This window comes from Mustela erminea, chromosome 5 (assembly GCF_009829155.1).
Source record: "Mustela erminea isolate mMusErm1 chromosome 5, mMusErm1.Pri, whole genome shotgun sequence".
In the NCBI taxonomy this organism is placed as follows: Eukaryota; Metazoa; Chordata; class Mammalia; order Carnivora; family Mustelidae; genus Mustela; species Mustela erminea.
This window is the reverse complement of record NC_045618.1, coordinates 145384262-145402871: the sequence shown is the minus strand read 5'-3', so window position 1 is coordinate 145402871 and position 18610 is coordinate 145384262. Positions and strand designations below refer to the sequence as shown.

General features: G+C 60.1%; 2 protein-coding genes across 2 annotated transcripts; both read left to right on the top strand.

Annotated features, from left to right (window-relative positions):
* The first annotated feature begins 2388 nt into the window (after window positions 1-2388).
* ATP5MPL (ATP synthase membrane subunit 6.8PL) lies at window positions 2389-8692 on the top strand. The gene is made up of 4 exons (XM_032345453.1): window positions 2389-2516; window positions 7028-7151; window positions 7892-7915; window positions 8516-8692. Exons 2-4 carry the CDS (start codon window positions 7028-7030, stop codon window positions 8548-8550), a joined length of 183 nt encoding a protein of 60 aa, XP_032201344.1. The 5' UTR covers window positions 2389-2516; the 3' UTR covers window positions 8551-8692.
* LOC116590240 (basic proline-rich protein-like) lies at window positions 2524-6224 on the top strand. The gene is made up of 4 exons (XM_032341831.1): window positions 2524-3720; window positions 3859-3927; window positions 4053-4150; window positions 4200-6224. The coding sequence occupies exons 1-4, from the start codon at window positions 2774-2776 to the stop codon at window positions 5087-5089; spliced, it is 2004 nt and encodes a 667-aa protein (XP_032197722.1). The 5' UTR covers window positions 2524-2773; the 3' UTR covers window positions 5090-6224.
* Window positions 8693-18610: the final 9918 nt, after the last annotated feature.

The window sequence follows — 18610 nt, the reverse complement described above, 5'->3', positions numbered from 1 at the left end:
TAACTGCAGTACAAGAAGACTGACCTGATGCTTCAGTTCCAAAATTTGTTCTCATTTCATTGCCATTTTCTCGAGTAGTAGCTAACATTCTGTGCCATCACAGAGAATAGCTTTGATCCCCTTCATTTGAATGGCAGTTCTGGGTGCTTCATACTCAGCACAGCTCAACTTGCATTCCTGTCCAAAGTCGAAAGAGACAGTCTGACAGTTCTCAGTAGGCCTGTAGACGTTTAGACCCTAGCACAGAGGAAGTCATGAGCCTTGGTGAAGGTTTTGCATGTTGGCGTCGGCAGAACAGCTTGAGTCACAGACCCAAAGGGAAAACAAGCAGCTCAGACAATGACAAATGATGCTGGTGCCAGCAAGCAGCACTCTGGACAGAGTGGGAGAAGCCGCGTCCCAATGACCTTCATGTCTTCTCTGACCTTTTCAGCTGCAAAGTGTGGAATTCTGCACAAATCTGGGTAGCCCTGTCTTCAATCATTGTTTCCTTTGAAGATGTATTTTTCGTAGGGTGTTTTGACTTTGAAACAAAAGACATGAAAATTCTGTTGATCTCAAACAGAGTTTGAAGTTCAAAAACTTTATCTTAAAATAGATTAGGGGGATACTCCTAGGTTGTTCCTAAAATGCTTGTCATCAGCAGTTTCCGACCATATTATAAGTCTCAAACATTCTTTCCCAAGACAGTGGTTCAGAAACCAGGTCTTTAGCTCAGGACCTGTTACATTCTGAAGCCCCTAGAGAGCTTTTGTTCATGTCCGTTGTATCTACTTTACTAGGAATTACAGCTGAGACACTTTATTTATTAATTCATTTAAAAATAATAAACCGATTTGGTGTTAAAGGGAATATTTTGATGAAAAGTCACTATATGTGTGCAGAGTGACACTCTGACATTTTTGTAGATCTCTAAATGTCTGCCTTCATAGGGGATAGCTGGATTCCTGTATCTGTTTCTGCATTCATTCTGTTGTGACATCACCAGGCGGCCTCTGGAGAACTCCACAGAACACTTGTGAGATAATTCTGGTGAAAAAGACAAGTCACCAAATTTTACCATTGTTACGAGAATAGTTTTGATCCCCAGGGTCCTTCAGAACCCCCAAACCTCACTTTGAGAACCACTGTCCTAAAATAGCAAGATTTTCAGGTGGTGAATACAACTTCCATTTGATCCGAAGCTTTTGTCCCTTCGAAGCTGGACCCTGCTTCTTGTTCTTCCTTCCTGTGTCCTCGTCCTTCTGTCTGAGCTCACTGTCCTTCTGCAGGAATAGTGAGTATTGATTTTTTTTTAAAGATTTTATTTATTTATTTGACAGAGATCACAAGTAGGCAGGGAGGCAGGCAGAGAGAGAGGGGAAGGGAAGCAGGCCCCCCCGCTGAGCAGAGAGCCCGATGCGGGACTCGATCCCAGGACCCTGAGATCATGACCTGAGCCAAAGGCAGCGGCTTAATCCACTGAGCCACCCAGGCGCCCGAGTATTGATTTTTTAACTGCACATCTATCTACTGGGGTCATTCCCTTAGTGTTTGGTTTTCCAAAATGTCTTTACTTTGTCTTCCTTATTGAAGGTTAAATTCTGTATGCTTAGAAGTCTAGATTGGCAATTAAGATTTTTCTCATTTTTGGTTTTCTGTGATTTTATGATGATGTTTCAAGGTGTTGGTCTATTTTCATTGATCTGCCTGCTGGGTTTCCGTAAGGCTTTTTGAATCTTTGGTGTGTTTCTGCCCCATCACTTTTTAAAAACTCTCAGCCAGCTGTTATCTCTCCTAATATTTCTGCCCATCTCACGCTCCTTTCCTTCTGAGCCTCCAATTACACAGCTGAGGGACTTTCCTGCTGCACCCTAGCTCTCCAATCTCATCTCTTAGATTAGATTAAACCTGCCCAATTTCTAGTTGGCTCGTTTTCAGATCGCCTAAGCGGTTTTTGGGTTTGGGGGGGGTTTGTTTTTACAATTTCCAGTTCTCTGCTGAAGTTTTCCGTCTCACTTCCTCGCCCGCAGTAAGCAGGGCTGTCTTCGAAGCCGGTGTCCGCCGAGCGCAGCGTCGGCCGTGGACGCTCGTAGGGCGGGAGTCCCGCCGCGCACGAACCTGTGACCAGCACCGCGGTTAATCCACAGAAAGCGAGCGAGAAGACCACGGAGGGGAGACGGCTTCTCGGCCTTCAGACAGCACGTAAAGACGGCCCCTTTCTCAGGTTGCCCAACTCGTCCGCTTGTCCGGTTTCAGCACCGAAAGTCCCGCGCCCGGGGCACCCCCGCGCGGTTAATCACCGTTCTCCGCCGCGCGCGCGCGCACCCGCTCGGGGCTCGCCGGCCTGCGGCGCCGGGGCGGCCGCTGGGGGCGCTGTGGCGCGCAGACACGGTCGGGGCGGCGCTCTGGCCGCCGAGCGCCGCCGCTCCTTCCGCCTTCCCGGCGGGCCCCGCGCGGCGCTTGCGCGTTCGGTGACCTTTCCAGGCGGCTGGGAGTGGGCGCCGCGGCGGCCTGAGCCAGGGGTCTTCGGCAAGGTGAGTGCGCGGGGCGCGGCCGGCTGCTCCGAGCTGGGCGGCGGGGCCCGCGGGGCTCGGGGCGACGCGCGGGGGTGCCGCGTGGCCCCCGCTGACCTTGGGGTCCTGCCGCGGCCCCCGGGCGGCGCCCCGCGGACTGGTGGGGCACGGGCAGCCGCGTCCTGTCCTTCGGGCGGAGCCGCTGCCCTTCTCGGACGGGGAGCGCGCCGCGGGCCAGCCAGGGTCGGCCCCCGGCGGAGGGCGCGGCGCGCTCAGGGATGGAGCCCCGACCCCGGCCGGGCGCGCCCGCCCCGCGCTCGGCACCGTCTCCGCGGTTCCTGGGGTTCGCCGCCACGCACTGCCCCGAGGGCCGTGCTCCGCCGCAGGGTCCGAGCCCTGCAGTCCCGGTGCCCCGAGGGCCGTGCTCCGCCGCAGGGTCCGAGCCCTGCAGTCCCGGTGCCCGAGGGGCCGTGCTCCGCCGCAGGGTCCGAGCCCTGCAGTCCCGGTGCCCCGAGGGCCGTGCTCCGCCGCAGGGTCCGAGCCCTGCAGTCCCGGTGCCCCGAGGGCCGTGCTCCGCCGCAGGGTCCGAGCCCTGCAGTCCCGGTGCCCGAGGGGCCGTGCTCCGCCGCAGGGTCCGAGCCCTGCAGTCCCGGTGCCCCGAGGGCCGTGCTCCGCCGCAGGGTCCGAGCCCTGCAGTCCCGGTGCCCCGAGGGGCCGTGCTCCGCCGCAGGGTCCGAGCCCTGCAGTCCCGGTGCCCCGAGGGGCCGTGCTCCGCCGCAGGGTCCGAGCCCTGCAGTCCCGGTGCCCCGAGGGCCGTGCTCCGCCGCAGGGTCCGAGCCCTGCAGTCCCGGTGCCCCGAGGGCCGTGCTCCGCCGCAGGGTCCGAGCCCTGCAGTCCCGGTGCCCCGAGGGCCGTGCTCCGCCGCAGGGTCCGAGCCCTGCAGTCCCGGTGCCCGAGGGGCCGTGCTCCGCCGCAGGGTCCGAGCCCTGCAGTCCCGGTGCCCCGAGGGGCCGTGCTCCGCCGCAGGGTCCGAGCCCTGCAGTCCCGGTGCCCCGAGGGCCGTGCTCCGCCGCAGGGTCCGAGCCCTGCAGTCCCGGTGCCCCGAGGGCCGTGCTCCGCCGCAGGGTCCGAGCCCTGCAGTCCCGGTGCCCCGAGGGCGCCGTGTTCCGCCGCAGGGTCCGAGCCCTGCAGTCCCGGTGCCCCGAGGGCCGTGCTCCGCCGCAGGGTCCGAGCCCTGCAGTCCCGGTGCCCGAGGGGCCGTGCTCCGCCGCAGGGTCCGAGCCCTGCAGCGAGGGGCCGTGCTCCGCCGCAGGGTCCGAGCCCTGCAGTCCCGGTGCCCCGAGGGGCCGTGCTCCGCCACAGGGTCCGAGCCCTGCAGTCCCGGTGCCCCGAGGGCCGTGCTCCGCCGCAGGGTCCGAGCCCTGCAGTCCCGGTGCCCGAGGGGCCGTGCTCCGCCACAGGGTCCGAGCCCTGCAGTCCCGGTGCCCGAGGGCCGTGCTCCGCCACAGGGTCCGAGCCCTGCAGTCCCGGTGCCCGAGGGGCCGTGCTCCGCCACAGGGTCCGAGCCCTGCAGTCCCGGTGCCCGAGGGCCGTGCTCCGCCGCAGGGTCCGAGCCCTGCAGTCCCGGTGCCCCGAGGGCCGTGCTCCGCCGCAGGGTCCGAGCCCTGCAGTCCCGGTGCCCGAGGGGCCGTGCTCCGCCACAGGGTCCGAGCCCTGCAGTCCCGGTGCGCGCCTCCGCGGGTCGGGCGGACCTGGTCTCCCGCGTGGGCAGGTGGGCGTCGGCTGCGGGCGCCCCGGACCCGGACGGAGCGGGCGCGCCCCGGACCCGGAGATGGGCCTTGGCAAGGACGGGCGCCCCGGAGCCGCCGCACGGCTGCGAGCGGGACGGAGAAGGGCCTCCCTTAAGTAGCGGGGGCAGCTCGCGAGTCCGGGCCAGCGTGAGGGACGTCGGGCCGGGCTGGGAAGGTGCTGGCGGCGCGGGCGGGTCCGAGGTGGTGCGGGAGAGGAGAGGGGCCGCGGGCCGGCCTGCGCAGAAGCCGTGGCGGACGTTTCTGCGGCGCCTTGCTCCGCGCTCCGCTCTTTCCCACCCAGACGTCGTCCGGCCGTGGCGAGGGCGGCTTCTAGAGCCGGAGCCCGGTCCGGTGCCGCCGCCGCGCCTTGTTCTGCTGCTGCCGCTGCTGCCGGCCGCGGAGCCGTCCTCGGCCTCCCCGCACGCCCGCGAGAGCCCAGTGGGGCCGGTGGACACGGCCCTGCATCGCGGAGGGCGGCCTTCTGTTAGGACGGCTCCCGGCGCGGCCAGCGTTGCGGTGGGACCCAGCAGCCCGGCCCCGCGGGACCGTGTTGCGCTCCGAGGAGGCTCGGAGGAGGGCCCTGCCCTCAGTCCCTCCGAACCCGCCTCCCCCTGCGGCCTCCCGAGGCCGCTCAGGCACTGCTGGGGCAGAATTGTTAGTTTCCGGGATCCTCGGGCTGTGACCGCATCGCGGACTGAGGACAGGAAGCCTGGGGGGAGACGTCGCTGCGGGAGTCCAGGAGGACGACACAGCCGCATCCTCCAGGGTCACGCTGGGGGTGCAGGCGGGCTGGCTCGTCGTTAGGTGTCGCAGCCCCAGTGCTCCTCTTCTCGGAAGAGCCGGCAGCCCGTCCTGGGAGCCGGTCCTCCCTAGCACTGAGGACTGAGGGCAGGGCGGCTGCTCGGTCTCGGCGTGTGGTGGCCGGCAGCTCTCGCAGGGAGCCACTGTGTAGGGCCGGGGGCGGTGCAGGAGCCGGGTGTGGAAGCACCTCGGGAGTGCCGCTGGGTTCGCGTGACCTTCTGAGAGTAAAGGCCGGTTCTTCACCGTGGCCTGCGAGGTGCAGGTGACCCAGTTCCCCGCCCACCCGGAGTCCGGCCGTGGGCTTTTACGTGACCGCGCTCCGGACAGGGCAGGTACGAGGTGCAGAGGCCTGGCCTCTTCGTGAGCGCCCTTGGGGATGCTCAGTGTTTGCATCCGTTTTCCAGAGGAGGAAACTGAGGCACCTGAAGTGAGCGGGATTGGAATCTGCGCAGCCGCTGTGGCTTCCCTACCCCACCCCCAGGCTCTCCAAGTCCGGCCTGACCTGGGGTCTTCGCACACACAGGCAGCCTCTGCCAAGGCCACTCTTCTCCCAAGTTTTCTGGCTCCTTAGGAGCCGGTCTCTCGGCCCCTGAACAGTGCCTGCCACCTAGTGCGAGCTCGGTTCCCGGGTGCTGGGTTCCAGGAGCTGAGTGGGTAATGATCGCGCCGGAGAGGAGTGAGGAGTAGGATTTGCGTAACCCAATTAGTGGAGAAAAGGAACGTGGATGAGGCTCTGGCCGGGGTGGGGACTAGGGGCATGAGTAACTGAAGCCCAAGGAGTGTTTTCAAGGAAAATGCAAAGTGCCTGGGTCTAGTTATTGCTGACAGTGACTTGAAGGCCTGTTGTTTGACAGGCCCCTTGAGACGTCACAAAGCTACAATGAACACGGGGGTGTCAGACTTTAAGGTCGGTAGTGAGTTGTAATCAAAAGCCTTACGTCGAGACCTGCTCATAAAAGCGAACTTCAGCATTCGGTGGCTTTTCCCGGTCAAATCCAGTAATGAGGTAACTGTTGTTACTCATTAAATAAGTGATGATGTAAGGGCAGCTCGCAGGAAGTGACCTCGCACCCTGGGCTGTGTGCATCCAGCGGCAGATCGCGAGGCTGAGTGTGGGTCTCACTAGGCCCGTGTTCTTTTCCAGCTCCGGATGCCAGCAGCGCTTCGCACGGTGATGCGAGCGGACTAGGGATTCGATGTAAAAGTTTAAAAAAGTGCGTCGTGATTCGGGGTGTAGCGTCCGTGCAGAACAGCTGGGAGGGAGAGGAACGCGGGGACCCTGGGAGACGGTGTGGGCCCGGCGCTCTGCGGCATGAGGGGGAACGGGGGCGGCGCGTCAGGACGGCCCAGGTTGGCAGCCTGGGGGCGGGGGCTTGACGAGCTGCTCAGCGGGCCCCATGTCAGGTAGGAACGGCTGCCAGAGAGTGGCCGGTGTGGAGCACTTGTACGAAACGGTCATATTTAAGAGTATATGGGGGGGCACCTGGGTGGCTCAGTGGGTTGAGCCTCTGCCTTCGGCTCAGGTCATGATCTCAGGGTCCTGGGATGGAGCCCCGCATCGGGCTCTCTGCTCGACGGGGGGCCTGCCTCCCCCTCTCTCTGCCTGCCTCTCCGCCTACTTGTGATCCCTCTCTGTCAAATAAATAAATAAATAAATAAATTAATTAATTAATTTTTAAAAAGTGTATATGGGAACTTCTTTCCAGTTAGCTTTAAGACGATGGTCACGGTGGGCACCTGGGGGCTCAGTAAATCTGCCTTCAGCTCGGGTCATGATCCCGGGGTCCTGCGGTGGAGCCCCGCATCAGGCTCCCTGCTCGGTGGGGAGTCTGTTTCCCCCTCTGCCCATTCCCCACTACCCGTGCTCCCTCTCTTACTTATTTTAAAATCTTTTAAAAAAAAGATAGTCATGGTAATATTTATCACTGTGTTCCTTTTCAGATGCTTCAAAGCTTTATTAAAAATGTTTGGATCCCCCTGAAGCCCTACTATACCCAGGTTTACCAGGAGATTTGGGTAGGAATGGGGTTGATGAGTGTCATCATTTATAAAATCAGGAGTGCTGGTAAGTTCTTCATGTCGATTCGTTAGCAGTCAGGAAAATGAAAATCATTTTCAAAAGGAATCACAGCTCCTGTTGTGGAGGAACATTGGTTGTTACCCAGAAATGAGCATCAGAACCCTTCGTTAGGTTGTGAGGGGTACATGTCAGCTCCTAGAGACATTTGGGGACAACTAGGAAAATTCGAACAAGGCCTTAATAACAGGGGACCCTGAGCTTCCTAGGTGTGACCGTAGTGTTTCAGGTCTGTAGGACGCGTCCCCTCTTTGGAAGAATTGGGGACAGGAGTCATTAGGGGTAGAGTGCCCTAGTGCGTGGTGTGTTACTGTACCTTTCCCATTGTGTGAATATTGTAACTGTTTCCATAACGGAAGTGGGGGCAGGGTGACCATTGGTTCTCAGCGACAGACGCGAGGCCAGTCAGGGATTAATAGCAGTTGGTTTAGAAGAGGAGGGAAGGGAGGAAACTTGAGACGGCAGGGCTGCGGCCTGAGGGACTGCGGCCTGGGGGACGGGAAGCAGTGCAGAGGCCTGCGCATCTGAAGGGCTGCTCAGCTGTCGCAGAAAACTCCGGTGGAGGCGGTGCCGCTTCCTGGCTGGGAGGCACTGTGAGAAACTGCCAGAACCACTTTACCTGAGCTGTGAGCTTTTCAGCCCAGTGTCTATTTCAGGAATGGATTGACCAAACACATTTTTGTAAAGCGTTGACTGATACAACCAATGTTTCCTTCTTTTCATTTCAGATAAAAGAAGTAAAGCCTTGAAAGGTAAGATTTTTGCTTCTTCAAATGATGGGGAGCGAAAAACACCGTCACGCCTTTCCCGGACAAGGTGTGTCGCTGCTCACTGTGTGAGGAGCAGGGGGTCCTTGAGAACGTGGAGTTTGCTGTCCCTGCTGGAAAAGCGAATTCTGCAGTTCTTACAGTCTGAGTGCTAAAGACCTTTGCTCACCCCCTTGGGCCAAGTAAAACGTGGGGGGGGCACTAGAAGGACGGGTCGCTGCTGCCAGCAGGAGGGCAGCCCAGGCTCGCTGTGTGGGAAGCCGTCCCGTGAAACGTATGTCCTGGTGCTGGACGTGTCTTCACTCTTCTTCCCAAATGACAGTGAAATTATAGTCATTCGGGTCCTCCCAGAGCCAGTGACCCCTCCGGCCTTGTGCTGGCAGGCGAGCCCCCGGGTATGTGAGGGGGGTCCACGAAACCCTCACACCTGCCGGACGCTCCGGGTAGAAATGCCCCTCCACGTGTCTTCGTCATATTGAAAATCGTGGTTTACGGTTTCTGACTTGTCAGTACTCCATAATAAACTATCACCCACGTTTCCCTTTCTTGCTCAACGGTAGCCGTGCTATGCATCTCTTTCCACAGCGTCAAGTCCTGCGCCGGCCCATGGCCACCACTGACCGGCTGTACTTGGGAGAGCGTGGCACGGAGCGTCCGTCTGGTGTGCGTCTCAGCGTGCTGTTAGTGGGGAACATGGAGCCCTGCACACACTTACAGACATGTGTCCTGTGTGGCGTGAATAAATGTCACTGAGGTGCACCACAGCCTGTGCCTGTGTCCCTCTGTCAGCCCCCTGTGCGCCCGCCGTGCCCGGAGCCGTCCCCATCATGCGGCAGTCAGCCCCCTGCTCACCCACCCCCCGTGCGCCCGCCGTGCCCGGAGCCGTCCCCGTCATGCGACAGTCAGCCCCCCGCTCACCCATGCCCCGTGCGCCCGCCGTGCCCAGAGCCGTCCCTGTCATGCGGCAGTCAGCCCCCCGCTCACCCACCCCTCGTGCGCCCGCCGTGCCCGGAGCAGACCCCGTCACCCATCCCCGTTGCTGTAGGAATCGGGGCTTCGGGGTGGCCGTCACTGCTGAGGTCTGACGCACACCAGCCGCACTGAGGATGCGGCCACTTTTGTGACCTCGCTGAGCCTTGTGCTTCTCGTGCAGGCGGGGGCGGGGGCGGCACGTCAGTTCTCACTACAGTCACTGGCGGGCGGTGAGGGAGGCACGGAAGAGCACTGGTGGAGCCGTCAGACACTGAGAAGGAAGGGAGGAGGTCATGGGGTAAATGCGTACGCTCTAGAAGATTGTATCAGGAAGTCACTGACAAAGTACGTAATGTAAAAATATCTAAAACTTACTGCTGTTTTTCCTAGTTTGGCTGAAATAAATACTATGTGGTATTTGCCTCCATCTAAGGCAATTACCAAACCCTTAGAATTGCACTTTATTTTTTTTTTTTTAAGATTTTATTTATTTATTTGACAGAGATCACAAGTAGACAGAGAGGCAGGCAGAGAGAGAGAGAGAGGGAAGCAGCCCTCCTGCTGAGCAGAGAGCCCGATGCGGCTTAACCCACTGAGCCACCCAGGCGCCCTATTTTTTTTATTTTTTTAAGATTTATTTTTGTTTTGGGGAGGGAGCCGGGGAAGGGGTGGAGGCAGAGAATCCCAGGCAGACCCCACTGAACATGGAGCCCGAGGCGGAGCTCAGTCCCACGACCGAGATCATGACCTGAGCCAAAATCAAGAGTTAGTCACTTAGCGCACTGAGATACTCAGGCACCACTAGAATTGCCCTCATAGGGAAGATTCAAAACCAGATCGAAATAGGGGTGAAAGTGAGACTAATTTTGAGATCTTGTGGTTTGCAGGAATAGAAAGGAGAGGCCCCGGTCCCAGTCTCTGGTTGTCTTTCTCCTAAAAGCAGAGGCCATCCTACTTTTCATCTGTGTCTCCAGCATGTGACATAGGTCTGGCCAGGGTCTGGGCCTGAGAAATGCCTGCTGCCCCCTACACGGTCTGTATAAACGGGGTAAAGCCCACCTTCAGCCTGGGCAGGGCTGGGGAGACTGTTAGCAGGGACCAGTAGGCCCCAGGGTTCCTGATTCTGTGGGTCTGGAAAGGAGCCCGAGAACTGGCATATCATCATTTACCAGGATGTGCTGATGGCTGGGGACCACATTCTGGAAAATACTGATCCAAAGAACATGACCCACCAGGGCCCTTAGGTCCACCCCACCCCACTCCACCCCACCCCCCCGCTGCTCCCGTGGTGCCCCAGGACGCCAGTTCCCGTCTTAGCTCATGCAGCCCTAGGAGCTAAGCTAGGTGGAGCTGTAGTCCCATTTTACAGTCAAGGAAACAGGCCCATTTTACAGTCAAGGAAACAGGCCGAGAGAGCGGCTCCCTGGGCCTGGGGCTGGGACTCTGGGGAGCTGCACTTGTCCAGGGGCGGGGGAGAGGGGCACCCAGGAAGCTGGCCCCTGAAGCCAGCCGCGGGGCGCAGCTCCCTTTCCCACCCGGGCCTCCTTTGTTTCTTGTCTGGTGCGTAAGTGCTTGCAGAAGACGCTTCATAGGCCATTGCGAACCAACTGCGTGGGGCGAGGGACCATGGGATTTCTTTCACGAAGGGACTTCGTTTGGGGCGGGGGGGGGGGGGTGCTGCCTGAAGGCAGGGGGAGGATGTCAAAGATCAACGCCCCACCCCCACCCCCGAAACCCGCCAAGAACCAGCCATGCTTTCAAAGTGAAGCGCATCGGTCTTCCTGCCAGGCCAAGTGCTTTCCTGCCCCTGAAACCCTCCGTGCAGCAGCCTTGCCTTGCCGGCAGGGACCGCACCTGCTGTATGAGCGGGCCGCCTTCTTCCCCGCTGCGGGAACAAGCAGGTGTCCTGAGGCCGCCGGTAGGTGGAGCCAGAGCCTGCCAGCAGCCCACTAGATGGGGGCGCGGGGGGGCCCTCCAGTGACCCGGTGACCGCGCCTGGCCCTGCGCCAGGCACGGGGGGAGCACACGGAGAGCAGTGCCTCTCCACCTCACCCATGGGAGGGAGCAGGCAGTTTCCAGAAGAAACAACAAGGAGGCATTTTTGTCCTAAAACCCACGTTTGTCCCATCCTGGCTTGGTGCTCGGGCTTTCGTGGTGTCCTTTAAAGGCAGAGGGACGAGCAGGCAGGGCTGGCATCGGAAGGTGTGACTTGAAACCCTGCGGCTTTAACTTGGTCTTGGGAGAGCCTCTGGGAGGAGGCACATGTTTCTTTGTGCTTGTCACTGTGTATCCCAGGGGTCGGGAGCCACGGTGGAGCACCTCGGAGGATGTGGTCCCTGCCCCCGGGGTCACATCTCTAGAGACCCGGGCCCCCAGTCCATCTGCATGACTCCCTGGGAGCTCACACCGTCACCCTGCTTCACAGACGAAGCCTCATAGGTCTTGACAATTAGCCCGAGTTCGAGGATAACTAGCTGGTTACCAGACAAGCTAATTAACTGGTAGAGCCAGGGTTCCCAATCAGACCATCTGCTTCCAAAGGGGGCTGCCGAGACGACTGGCCCACAGTTCCCTGCCCCTCCCCAGCTCCAGCTGGGATCTTGGCGCACACAGTCCTCGCCGGAAGGCATTCCCGGCACATTTAGGGAAATTCGAACATGGGCTGGGTGCTAAGGGACATTAAAGCACTGATGTTACCGGGTTACTTTGTTAATGACAGTATCGGCCTTGTGATTGTTGTAGAAAACATGTTTGGTGCAGACGAGCAGATGCAGGCGGAAATATGTAGGGGGAACGCGATGTCTGGGGTCCACCTTCACATACATGAGCCAACATTAACCAATCCGAATAGCCTGGGGAACGAGGGTAGAGCCGAACGGGGGCAGCCGTGATTTGCTGTTGGATGCGGGGGTGGGGGGGTCATCACACGAGTCTCTCTGCCGGTATGCGCGTTGGAACTCCTCCCTGTGAATCCTGTTTCAAAAACGCTCAAGCAGAAGTACAGTGCCAGTTGGAGGAGCTGCCACTGTGCAGCCCCAGGAAATGGAGGGAACACTCGGTAAGCTTCTAGTTGATTCCGTGGGGCAATGGTGACCTCACTACCACACCACAGAAAGCTGTTGCTGAAAGGGCTAGCATCAACGTTTACATTTGTTTCTCTCCAGGTCTGGGATAACAGATGCCAAAATCCAAAAAGAAAGAAAGAAATGCCATGAGGCGCCTGGGTGGCTCAGCCGGTTAGGAGTCTACCTTCTGCTCGCGTCACGATCCTGGGGTCCTGGGATTGGTCTGCTCTGCCGGGAGCCTGCTTGTCCTTCTGCCTCTGCCCCTCCTCCTGCTCAGGCTCTCTCTCTCTCCCTCTCAAATAAATAAATAATACCTTTTAAAAAAAGAAATGTCAGAAAACTCCTGTTTTAATTATGAGCAAAAACATTTTCATTTTTAAAATTACAACTTGGAACTGAAATGTTCATGATTATAACCGTCCCTACGCTGGTCAGCCTGGTTCGCTTTCATCCTTTCAAATAACACGTACTTGGCCTTTTCCTACCATCTTTATGTTAAAAAAAAAAAAAAAAAAAAAAAAAAAACCCACATTCTCCATAATGGAAAGGTGGAGCATTGCAATTTGTAAAACTTCTGACGCACAATGTCAGATGAGTGCTATTGGGCTGAAAATATAAATGAATGGACGGGTCATTTTATAAAGAGTTAAACACACTAGGGGCACCTGGTGTGGCTCAGTGGGTTAAAGCCTCTGCCTTCGGCTCAGGTCATGGTCTCAGGGTCCTGGGATCGAGTCCCGCATAGGGCTCTCTGCTCCGCGGGGAGCCTGCTTCCCCCGCCCCCTGCCTGCCTTCTGCCTACTTGTGATCTCTCTCTGTCAAATAAATAAATAAAATCTTTAAAAAAAAAAAAGAGTTAAACACACTTGGACAAAAGGTAGCCGCAGCAAGTGGAAAACACCACCATGGAATTGTTTTTAAGATTTTATTTGTTTATTAGAGAGAGGGAGCAGAGGCAGAGGCGTGGCAGGCGGAGGGAGAAGCAGCTCCCCCTGAGCAAGGAGCCCGATGCGGGGCTCGATCTCAAGACCCCTGAGATCATGACCTGGGCCAAAGGCAGACGCTTAACTGACTGAGCCACACAGGCGTCCTAGCGCCCCGGCAGGAGGTCACTCCCCTGGCCGAGACTCACAGCACTGGTAGCTCCAAGGACACTGGGGACAGATCAGGGAATCTGGGGAGCGGCCCCCACAACCAACAGGGCCGATCTCACTCCGGCCCGCAGAGAAGTGGGTTTTTGCTTGGCAGGAAGAGCCCCCGGAGGAGGGTGCAGGTCTTCAGGGCCTGCTGTTTCCATAAGCAACACCAGGACCCCAAGAAGGCTCTCCCCAGCCCAGCCGCGCGGCCTGACACGGGCACACGTTCGTGTGGAGAATAAGGAGAAGAGGTGGCACTGCCCCCCCCACTGGGCACCGAGGGTGAGGGGCACTTGGCCTGCCTGACACCGAGCCGGCTGCGGGCTGCGCCGGGGCGGCGGGCGCCGAGAGGGACTAGAAGACCTCAGAAGTAACTGTAAGTTAGGGCCCCATGTCAGAGTTGGAGTGGAGAACTGGGGGGAAATCAGTAAAGATAAAAGTGGAATGCTGACTCTAAAAAATCCCAGTGCATGCCAAATACGGCATGAAGTATTTTTGGTGGTTTTGTGCCTTGTGAAAAGTTTTTTCTGTTCGTTGCAGTCTTTGGGGAGCGTGTTGCTAAGAGCTGGGTCTTGGGGCAATCTTTCCCAACGGGAGAGCCTGTGACGAGACGCGTTCACGTTACGGCGACAGCTAAGGGAGCAGCCTCGTAAGCTGGCTTCGTGCGCCCCGCTCCCGTTTAGGGTCTCTTCCTTCCTGCCGGGCACCGCCACGCTTCCCATCAGGAATCCTGACCCCGCCCACTGAGAGCAAACTTGCGTTCGCAGCGGTTGGTATGAAAAGCAGATTTCCGGAAATGCTAACGTCTTTCAGCTCAGGTCATGATTCCAGGGTCCTGAGACGGAGCCCTACCTCCGGCTACCTGCTGGGTGTGGGGTCCGCTTAGGGTTCTCTCTCCCTCGGCCCCCCCAGTGCTCTCCCTCTCTGTCCCTCGCTCTCGAATAAACGACTAAATCTTTTTTAAAAAGAAAAAGTTTCCTAGCCCTTGGTAAAACAGAATCAGGGATCTCTCCGGCGACCGTATGAACAGTTACCCGGGAAGAATGATGGGGCAGTGGGCAGTGGGCAGTGGGCAGTGGGCCTCTCCGTCAGGATCCCCAGGGCGTGCCCTGCGGACGGTATTCCCACGCTGCAGGAAGGGGCTTGGGCCCTGTGCCCTCTGTGTGACATCGAGCATCCCAAGACCAGAGAAAGGCTCCAAGTCCCGCAAGAGGGAAAAACAGGTTGAACGCAGAATGACCCAAATGCGTGTGACCCTGAGGCGCGTTGTTCCTGGAACCACACTTTGCGGATTCTGGCTTACGCATCACCAGGTGTGGTTCCTGAATGTCCTCTCCCTGTCCCGCTGGTCCCTTGCTGAAGGCCGCTCCCCACCGCACCGTCTCTCTGGAGCCCAGAGTCAGCGCAGGAGACCGCCCCCGTCCGAGCGGCCCCCTCCAGCCCGCACCCCGCCCGTCCGTGCGGCCCCCTCCAGCCCGCACCCCCCCCCCCCGTCCGAGCCGCCCCCTCCAGCCCGCACCCCCCCCCCCGTCCGAGCCGCCCCCTCCAGCCCGCACCCCCCCCCGTCCGAGCCGCCCCCTCCAGCCCGCACCCCCCCCCGTCCGAGCCGCCCCCTCCAGCCCGCACCCCGCCCGTCCGTGCGGCCCCCTCCAGCCCGCACCCCCCCCGTCCGAGCGGCCCCCTCCAGCCCGCACCCCGCCCGTCCGAGCCGCCCCCTCCAGCCCGCACCCTGCCCGTCCGAGCCGCCCCCTCCAGCCCGCACCCCGCCCGTCCGAGCCGCCCCCTCCAGCCCGCACCCCGCCCGTCCGAGCCGCCCCCTCCAGCCCGCACCCCGCCCGAATGCTAAGCTCCCTCAATCCTCCCTCTTCCTCCTCCGTCAGGACACAAGAATTTCAAGGATGGTTTCCCTCCCAGCCTGGAGGGTTTGGGGAGGACCCGGACCGGGTGGACACGTCGTTGCCCACCCATAGTCTGAGCCTGCTTCCGAGGACTAGCCGGGGGGACCAGGAGTTTCTGTCCCCAGCATGACGGGGACCCCTGACTGCCCCAGACTTGTGCTCAGCTCAGGCCACCGCCCGCACAACAGACTCCTGGGAAACCCCTCCTTGGAGTGGCTTCTTGTGCCTCCGCGGCCCTGGGGAGCCTGCCCCCACCCCCACCTCCCAGTCTCTCCTGGGGCCCTGGCAGCTCCTGTCAGCCCTGCCTGAGACCCCAGACCCCTTTCAAACGATTGAGCGGGGAACATAGGGGCTGCACTGAGGTCCAGCGGGGAGGTCTGGGGAGCAGGGCCGCCACCCCACATGTGCCCTTCCCCCACCCTGGCATCCTCAGCGGACTCGATATCCCAAATCTGAGACCCGGGAGCATCGGGCCGGACCTGCAGCGTCCAAGAGGCTGGCGGGCGGCCCACTGCCTCTCCCGACCCACAAAGAGACCACTGTGGGACAGCGAGGTGCCCAGAGGCGCTGCCTGTCCCCCAGGCTCAGGTTCTCACTGCTGGGGACAATGGCAGGACTCAGTGCAGACAGCTCAACTGAAGGGCAGGCTTTCTCTCTTTTGAAAAGGGGTAGAGAGGAGCCTTGTGTCTGCCTCTCCTGTCTGGCCTGGAAATCGAGTGGCGTTTCCAGTGAAACCTGCACCAGCGGCCTTGTGTGCCCCCGCTGAGGGAGGCTGAGGTCTCCAAAGTCCCCGCTGTGTGCCGAGCCACCGCCGGTCAGGGAGCCGCTGCCGTGGCCTCGACAGGCGGGAGAGCCCCCTTCCCTGAATCCCCCATCCCTGCCTCGACCCCTTCCCACAGGACGGCCCTCCCTGACCCACGGCCACTGCCCTCACCCCACAGATCCTGTCCCTGGAGCCCGAGCACCGGGAGGCCGGTCTGGCTCACCTGGCCTCATAAGGCCGCAGTTCCTTCTGCAAGGAGCTGCAGGTGCGTGTGTGTGAATTATGTCCTGGGACCCCTTCAGCCCCAGCAGCGGTTCTCAGCGTGGGGTCCCAGGGCCTCAGCAGCATCTGGGAACTGGTCGGATATGCAAATTCTCAGGACCATCCCGGGCTTGCTGTCTAAGATACTCGGGGGGGGGGGGGGGGGGGGGGGGGGGGCAGAATCTAGGCTTTAAGGAGCCCTCCAGGAGATCTTTATCTCATTCAAGACCCCCTGACCCGGAAGATCCAGCCTTTGAGGAAGCCTGGAGCAGAGCCTTCTGCAAAGTGGTTAGTCACCTGCCCTTCTGCCCAGTGAATCCGACGTGGACTGATGTCCCTAATACAGGGCAGGATCCTTCGGAGAGAAGCCCCCTCTAACCCAGTGTCTGGATGTCAGAGGAAGCCGAGCCACGGAGCAGGGCCGGATACCAGAATGCTCGCCCCCTTCCCTTCCCTGCCCACCTATCCCCCAGCCCCCGAGCATGGCAGGGAGCATTCAAGGAGCCCCACCCGACCAGTGCCTGGGAGTCCCAGCGGATCTGGCCTAGGGCTCCATTTCTGGTGTACTTGGAGGCAGGAGGCCACGGGCCCAGGCTCGTCTCCCTTTCTGCCCCTTGTGTCCCGCCGGCAGGCTGGGCTTGCCCCCAGACTTCCGGCTCTGAAGCGAACACTGAGGTGGGTTTCTGAGGTCCCGCCTTCCTGCCTGGCGCTCTCCCCTCTCCCCAGCAGAGGGACTGTCCTCCAATCCCCAGTTCATGGTCCAATACACACGCCACCAGAGGTGGTGTTAGTATCACTACTGACCAGAACACCCCCCTGCGCCTCCCTCCTGAGCGGCCCCTGCTCTTACCAGGCCCCTCCCACAGAGGGCCCACCTTCTTTTGGAGCCCAGCCCAGCCTGCGAGCCAACGTGTTGACCCATGTTTACTGGAAGATGGACGTTTGACCAATCCTAGACTCACGGCACAGACTGACCCTTGTCTTGTGCAAATGCAGGCGGCTGACCCGCTCTGCCCCTCGCTTCCCGGCTCTGCCTGTAAACTGAGGCAGGCAGAAGGCGGGTCCGGTATCCTCAGATGTCCATCCTGGGATGTTGTCACTCGGTTTGCCCATTCATGTCGGCCCAGGCAGGACAGAGGATCCCCAGGGAGCCCAGAGGAGACAGTGGGGGCCCTGGGCCTCCTGGAACCCAGAGCTGTAGCTCAGAGGTCAAGGGTCTCTGCACCCCTCCAGCCTCAGACCTGTCCCTGCCCCAGGGCTCTCCCTCCTCCTGGTCTCAGCCCTGACGACAATGACGGGATGCTGGGGAGCCCCATGGGCTGCCCCTCTCCTCCCTTGGTGGTCCAAACACCTGACGGGCACGGCTGAGGGGCCCACTCACCCTTTTGCCCCAGACTACATGTCACAGCCAGCGGGGACCATGGGGCCAGCTTTCCCTCAAGACAGCTCTGACCCTCATCCTTCGCTCCATCACGGAAGCCCTGTGTGCATTTTTAAATTTTAATCTGTAAAGCCCCCAAGCTTGTGAAGTTGTTTTCACACTTTAGAGCTCGGCACCTCCTGGAGCGTCAGCCCAGAGACATTGACCCGGAAGCGCAGATCGGGGGCAGCCGTGGTGGTCCGTGGTGGTTGCGTGCTGGGCCCTGCTGCCAGGGGCCGCCTGGCTGTCTGCGTGCCCCTTTCCTCCCAGGACCGAGCTCTCAAAGTGCAGCTGAAGGGACAGGCCTCTCAGCTCCGGCCCAGACGGTCAAGGACACACCGCTGAGCCTCTCTGCGGCTTCCTCCCCCAGCGCGCCGCGGGGCTCTCAGGGTGGGCTCCGGGAGCAGGAGGCAGCCGCGCCCAGCTCGTCCTCGGCCGCGCAGGGGGTGGTTAATAAAACACCGGGGCTGGTGGTGGGGACGCCTTTCTTCCGGGAAATTAGTTTAAGAGCGCTTGGAGGCCAGGATCAAGTGGCCTGTTAAAGAGTAACTCACACCCCATATTACATCCGAGTCCGGGGAGCCAATATCCAAGGGAAGTGTTTGTTGGAACGGGTGAACAAAGCGTCCTTTGTCGGCCGGCTCGGCCAGCGCCGGGCTCTCCTGTGGTAGGAACTGGCTGGTGCACGTCCCCCGGGAATGTGCGGCCTCGTGGTTGACCAGTTAGCCACGGTGCTGGGTGGGTTTCCAGTGCATGGGGCTGGGCTAATCTGCTAGAGCACCTCCTCCAGGCAGCCCTGCGGGAACCACCCCCCAGACCTCCCCAGGTCAGCGTGGGGTGGGATCCATCTCCACACATGGTTTTCCACCCCTGCAGGGGGAGGTGGCTCAGAGCCCGCCGAGGCAGCAGCCTGTCTGTCCCACCATCTGTGGGTGTCACCATGTCCTCCCGATCCTACTGGAGGTGATGGCCTAGGTCTGCTGGCTCCGAGCGCTGCCCCCATCACCCTCGCCACCACCCCCCGCCAGAACGCTACATCTCCAGGGATCCTTGCTAAAGTACACCTTTCTGGGCCTCAGCCTAGATGACTGTTAAATTCCTGGGGGTGAGTCTGGCTCTTATACTTCAGGGGAACAAAAAAGAAAAAGGCACTCCTTGGGTTGAT